Source organism: Nicrophorus vespilloides, unplaced genomic scaffold, assembly GCF_001412225.1.
Source record: "Nicrophorus vespilloides isolate i.1.1-1 unplaced genomic scaffold, Nicve_v1.0, whole genome shotgun sequence".
Lineage (NCBI taxonomy): Eukaryota > Metazoa > Arthropoda > Insecta > Coleoptera > Silphidae > Nicrophorus > Nicrophorus vespilloides.
The window spans coordinates 169873-177035 of record NW_017096720.1 but is presented as its reverse complement, the minus strand read 5'-3'; the positions used below and the strand labels follow the sequence as shown (position 1 = coordinate 177035).

At 29.8% G+C, this 7163-nt stretch overlaps 1 protein-coding gene across 2 annotated transcripts in view; it reads left to right on the top strand.

Moving 5' to 3' along the window:
* Positions 1-503: 503 nt before the first annotated feature.
* The window catches only part of LOC108557984, a 14461-nt gene continuing 7801 nt past the window's right edge, over positions 504-7163 (top strand). Inside the window, exon 1 of one of the 2 annotated variants that reach the window (XM_017914743.1) lies at positions 504-737. In XM_017914743.1, coding sequence (XP_017770232.1) covers positions 680-737 — 58 coding nt within the window. In that variant the 5' untranslated portion in view covers positions 504-679. The remainder of the gene's footprint in view (positions 738-7163) is intronic. The other variant, XM_017914744.1, reaches the window with a different exon arrangement.

Here is a 7163-nt window from a genome sequence, read left to right as displayed (position 1 = left end):
AATTTAAATATCGAAATCTCGAAAGTATCAAAATCCTGACAACCTTAATCACGACAGTATTTTTTATTATTTGATACAGACTTATTTAGATATGTGACGGGATTTCGAATGTCAAGATTTCGGTTTGTCGAGATTGTCGATCGGCACCGAAGTAATACCTCGCATAGTGCGGAAACAGGTTTAATCATTGACTTTAAAACCGCATAAAATATAAATCGCACAAAAAGAGACTTGATAATTTAAATATCGAAATCTCGACAGTATCAAAATCCTTGATTCTTGAGTTTGTGGTATTAGAGAGAAAGAGCGCGCGTCCGTGATTTTCAGTAAACAAAATCGATGATCGAGTTTCAGGTGAAACTCATAAAGTATCATAATGCTGGTTCGTTACAACATATGCACCTTGTGGAAATAACGACGGATCGAATTTAATGCCTACCGTACAGACGAAGGAAGATAACAGACATATGCATCATGCATGGTTGGACATCATCATGCATGGTGGTTGAACTACAGGAATAGTTTCGTTTTGGTCAGTTTAATGCCGCCACTCGTCCAAACAGCGTCGACGTTATTTCGCGCGTGAAACGAAAATCTCACTTCGAAACTTTCTAACTTGTGCATTTATAAATAACAACATAAACATTCAGTGTAAAATCAACACAACAACAACAACAATATGGGTACAAATCTTTACAAGATGTTAGCAGCTTTCCTCCTCATCCTCATCACAACAGGTAAGATAAACTGATTTGAAAACCTTGAGAAACTTTAAACAAACAAACTTTAACGCAAGTTCAATTGAATCAAATAAATAAAAAAAAATCAGATTTTTAATTCATTTTCTTTTAGCTGTTAGCTGTTTAATATGAATAAATTTAACTAATTGCTAATTATTATAAATAAATTAATGCAAATTCATCATTTTACATCAAGTAAACAAAATAATGTGTACACACATACAAATTGATGAATTGAACAAAAGTACGTTTGAATTGTTTAAAATTATTTGCAAATGCAAATAATTTTAGATGTGATTTAATAAATGTGCGTTAAGTAATAAAACAAAGTGTACACGCATTGTGTGTGCGCTTTGAGTTAGAGTGAGAAAGATACAGACGTAACTGAGGCAAGGACGATCGAAACTATTTTTGTTTAAAGTAAATTTAAACGCAGCAATATCTTTTTTTTGTTTCTTCTTCTTCGTAAATTGAAAATAACACGCGGAAGAATACGAAAATAACCTCCTGTATTAACGGAGCGCCGCAATTTTATGTTTTTAAATTGTTTACTTTTTGTTATTGCTGTTTCTTTTAATTGCTTTTGGAGTGATAAGAATTAGAAAGATGATGATGGACCTTGAGATGTTTAATTAGACCTGTCGTCAGATTTATATAGGAGGATGGCGACGCGGGAGATGAAATAAATTTAGAAATATGGTTATTGGTGGATCCGAAGTGTGACCTAAATACGAAATACCGGGATCTCCTTCTGCATCATTTATTCAACTTAAAGTGCAATTAAATATAGATATATGTGTGTATGTGTTTGAAGTAAATGAGTCGTAATGAGCGGATGCAGCACCTTGTAAAAGACACATCTTCTCTGCATGCGGGTTTTTCTTTCTAATTGAATATCGAGTGGACGACGGTGAGTCCTCTAATTGGATGGTTAAATTGTTTTGAAATGCGAGGTAAATGAAAATTCTTCGTGCGCTCTCTCACTTTGTCTCTCCCTTTTTGTGAATCAACTAGAAGCAATACGGAGCGAATGTTTTAACGGATGTCGGAGTTCATGTTTCCGGCGGCACGTGCTGGTGTGTAACGTGTGCCAGGTAGAGACGGAAGTGGTATGAGCGCAAGCAAGCAAACCTTCGGAAGGGCGCAGAGCTCGGAACTCCTTCAAGATCAACAGATGGGCGAAATCGGCGAGCCGTGACTGAATTTCCGACCCGGACTTTATGAAGCACCCGTCCCGTTCCGCATTTCTCCTAGAACCAAATATATACACACAACTTTCTTAATTATATATTATTTTATAAGAAAGTCGAAAGAAAACTCAAAATTAGATCATTTTGTTTCCCCCAGAAAATCATTGAATTTTATTACAAACCAATTTATGTGAAAATTGTGTAAAAAAACATTATTTCAGTTGATTCTGCAATATTCTGATAAATTAAATATCTTTCATTAATTAATTGTCATTATTTTCTGATTTTTGTAGACTCTAATTATATTTTTTTCCATCCATAAAAAGCAATTGTTGAAACAAATAATTTTTTACTTAATTTCCACCAAGAAAAGAAATTATTTTTAAGCAATTTTAACACAAGTTCAATATGATTAATTAATTTTTTGTTGATTTTAAAATTTTATAGATTTTTTGTTAAATATGGTTAAAAATCATTGAAAGTTAAACGCAAAATGTAAGAAAATCATTTCATTATTTATATTTCTATACTTTTGACTTTAATTCAGTAATTTAACATTGTTTAGAGAACCATTGAAAATCTTGTTGAAAATGAAAAGAAAATTCAATTATTTCATTATATTTCGTATTCTGTTGAACATTAAAAAATGATCAACAAGTTAGATTTAAATGATTTCCTTGTTTATTTATCATAGTTTAATAGTTGTGTTTGTACAATTTATTTAAACAAAATATAAAAATCCAAGGTTTTTAAAAGTCATTTCATCTAATATATTAACTGTAATTGCTTTTTGTTACTACATAGATTGCTTTTTTACATTATGATGAACAGAATTAGTTAGAAGAATCTTTACTACATTTTCAAAGATTTCAAATTATTTGTAAGCAAAAAAGTTCTTGTTTTTGTTTTTACATATTTAATCCATCTCAATAATATACAATGATTAAGAACATTTCTTTCATTTAATATAATTTCTGAAACTCAAATTTAATTCATTTTTCAAATTGTAAAATGTGCTTCAATAAGTATTTATTTTTAATTTTTATTATCCAAATTTATATCATTAATCATTAAGAAACTATTAGTTCTTATTTTGTTTATACTAATGATGCACACATATCTAATTTTGAAAGTAATACTCTTTTTTTTTTTTCATTAATTTTAATAATTGGTGATTTTACTTCACTTAAAATCTATCTGCCAAATAGTCAATCACCTTCAATCACATTTCATCTTCTAATTTTAGAACCTAATGATGTTTACGCTTATATTAGAAGAAAAAAATATTAGTTCACAAAAAATCGAAACCATAATTCCTTTGCATGCAAAAACCAAAAATTTGTGGTTGCTAGAATTGTGTAAGAAAATAATCTTAAATTTCATTTCTCCTAATTATTTATGCGAAACATTGATCTAGAATCTAGAGTTTAGACCAAAAATGATTATCAACAGGTGTCCTAAGGCCAGCTCAGCTAGTACAAAAACCTAGCGTAGAGCAAAAGGGCAAATTCTGGCTTGATCCCAATGTTCAGCGGGACCTATCGATCCTTTTGGCTTTAATGAGTATAAATTCTAGACCAATGTTTTGCAACCTTTCTTATACCATCCCCATCTAAGCCTTTCTAAAATTCCTATGACCCCCTATGTAACATATACATAATTCGACATTCGGTTAAACTCAGGGCGTGGGCCCCACGTTGTGAAACACTGGTCTAATCTCTATAGATTTGTTGCACCACTAAAGCCTTTCTATAACTCTATACACTACGAGTCCATTTTCGAATGGCGCGGGCCCCACGTTGGGAAACACTGCTTTAGACCTAAGGTCTTTCTGTGCGATTTAATGGAGAAAATAGTCAAAGTTTGAAAATAACTACCTTCGAGTAATTCAGTACACATAAATGTTTTAATTCATGAAAAATGAATAAACTAATACTTTTGTCTTCGAAAATTCTTTCAAATCCTTGACTGAACAATTGAAGATGTTATCAGTTTGAGGATCGCTACACCAAAGTAAATGAAAGCAAAAACAAACAAAACAAATACAAATACAAGTTCTTCCGAGTTACCTTAGAGTAATTGAGTATACATAAATACAGTATAATTGATAAACAAATATAAATACAGTTTTAATGAATGAAAAATGAATGAACTAATTCTTTCAAATTCTTGACTGAACAACTGAAGACGCTTGAACAATGTTATCCATACAGTTTGAAGATCGCTACACCAAAGTAAATGAAAGCAAAACAAACAAACAAAAACCGTTCGTCCAAATACAAAAGTCCTTCCGAGCTCCACGAAAGCGGCGGATTCAATTTTAGGAATGAGATAATTGAAATTTTTGAATCGTCCATTGGCTCCACGCCTGAAATGCAAAATACTTATGTAAATAGACAATCTCCGGCGTCGCTATTTATAACGTAATTGATGGTGTGCCTCTCCGTCTTTTTACCTCGGTTAATCTTATCTTTAAAGGAAAAAAAACGCGTCCTTACGCATCGACTGATTCACACATTTAAAAATAAAATATTTCAGCATCAATAATGCTATTTACAAATTCAAACAATACCTCCCACAGTGCGGATTACCTTCAAAACAACCTCAATTTTAATTGAGCAAAAGTCCGATTTCAAACAGATATATTGTTGTAATTATTTATTGTTTCATTTATAGCATTTTCGATAATTTATCGTTTTGTGCTCGATCTAAATATAGAATTCATGAAAGCATTCCTTTCGTTGAAATCAAATTCGCCAATGTGATTTTCGTTGTCAACGCTCAAGATGATATTTTTTTTTCATCCTGAGAAAACACATTTGAATGTTGCTTTATGAAATGTTGAAGTTGCAAAATGTTTATTCCTTTTGATGTTTTTTGATCGAATTGCGAAAATAAATTGTTTGTGAAACGTTCTTCTCAAAAAAAAAAATAAGAAAATGTTACCTTCAATGTATAAATAAATCCAAGAATTTATATTTCTAAATTACGTTCTCATCGTACACTTATATACTAATATTGTCTTAGTAAACAATAAAACGATTCATATTTTATGTTCAAAATATTTTTGAAATAATAATAATTCTTATTATTTATAAAAAGTTAAATGGAATTATGAAACTTTTATGAAGTGATAATAAATTTAGATTATTACGTGCATATTTTGATAATTATCTATGATCTACAACAATATTATGAAATTATGATATTTGGGGAATATAACGTGTATTTAAGTATTGCCAAAAGGATCCAAAAGTTACATCCATTTGGCTTAAATTTGCTTTTAAAAAAATGAAGCAATGTAAAATTAACGCTCTAAAAGCAGTGTTTTACATTTTAACGATTTACTCGGAAAGTATAATAGATAGATTGGATCCAAAAGGTGCATATTAAAGTTGAATATTTGGGAAATATAAAGTGTATTCCATTATTATAGTAGTTACATCCATTTGGCTTAAATTCGCGTTCAAAAAATGAAGCCATGTAAAATTAACGCTCGAAAAACAGTGTTTTACATTTCAGCGATTTACTCGGAAACTATAATAGATAAAATGGTTCAAAAAGAAGCATATTAAAGTTGAATATTTGGGAAATGAAACGTGCATTCCATTATTGCAGTAGTTACATATATTTGGCTTAAATTCTCGTTTAAAAAATGAAGCAATGTAAAAATAACGCTCGAAAAACAGTGTTTACACATTTCAACGATTTACTCGGAATCTATAATAGATGGAATGGATCAAAAAGAATCATATTAAAGTTAAATGTTTGGGGAAATGTAACGTGTATTCCATTATTGTAGCAATTTCTAAAGTGATTTAAAAACGTCTATTTTCTTAACTTATTTTGTATTTTCCATCTATTATTAATTGAAAATCCCAACTAAATGTTCGAATTAAGACAATTAACTTGAATAACGAAAAAACTAAATCTTTCTTGACAATTATCACATTATTGATAATTGTAGAAAACTTTGAAATTTCAATTAGTTTCTGCGTCAATACATTAAACCTAATCTAACAAAAAAATGTAATGACAACGTAATTTAATATTTAGTAAATTGAAAAAAAAACAGGAACATGACAAAAATAATAATAACAACAATAAAACGATAATTATTAGTCATTGACAGAATTCCATCTGTCAACTAAAAAAAAATGTAATGACAACGTAATTTAATATTTAGTAAATTGAAAAAAAACAGGAACATGACAACAACAATTCGAGCAAAAGAAATAAATACAAACGATCGTTTTGTTCGAAAGCCTCCCTCATAACGCAAAAATAATCTTTCATACTCACTGCTCAATTTAGAATTTAAGATTGTGCAAATCTTTTGGCTGCTCGCCATCCGCGCGCGCCTCCGGATAAATTCGAATTTATTTCCACGGTCCGAGCTTTAATTCGAACTGTTTAGTTTTATTTTTATAATGCATGTTTATGTTTATCTTTTTTATTGCCTCTTTCTTTTCGTGTTTCCATATAAAAAAAAGAAAATAAAAGTTATTTATTCGTCGCCGAATGACTAATACAGTTTTGGTCACTGATCAAATTAGCTAGTTGTTGATAAATTTAGATTATTACGTGCATATTTTGATAATTATCTATGATCTACAACAATATTATGAAATTAGGATATTTGGGAAATGTAGCGTGTATTTAAGTATTACTATGATTACATTTAGCTTAAATTTGCGTAAAATTAATTAATGTAAAATTAACGCTCGAAAAACAGTCTTTTACATTTTAACGATTTACTTGGAAACTACAATAGATAGAATGGATCAAAAAGAAGCATATTAAAGTTGAATATTAGAGGAAATGTAGCATGTATTCCATTATTGCAGTAGTTCCATCGATTTGGCTTAAATTCGTGTTAAAAAATGAAACAAAATAAAATTAACGCTCGAAACACAGTCTTTTACATTTTAACGATTTACTCGGAAACTACAATAGATAGAATGGATCAAAAAGAAGCATATTAAAGTTGAATATTTGNNNNTCGGAAAATATAATAGATATAATGTATCCAAAAGGTGCATATTAAAGTTGAATATTTGGGAAATGTAACGTGTATTCCATTATTCTAGTAGTTACATCCATTTGAGTTAAATTCGCGTTCAAAAAATGAAGCCATGTAAAATTAAACAGTGTTTTACATCTTAACGATTTACTCGGAAACTATAATAGATAGAATGGATCAAAAAGAAGCATATTAAAGTTGAATATTAGA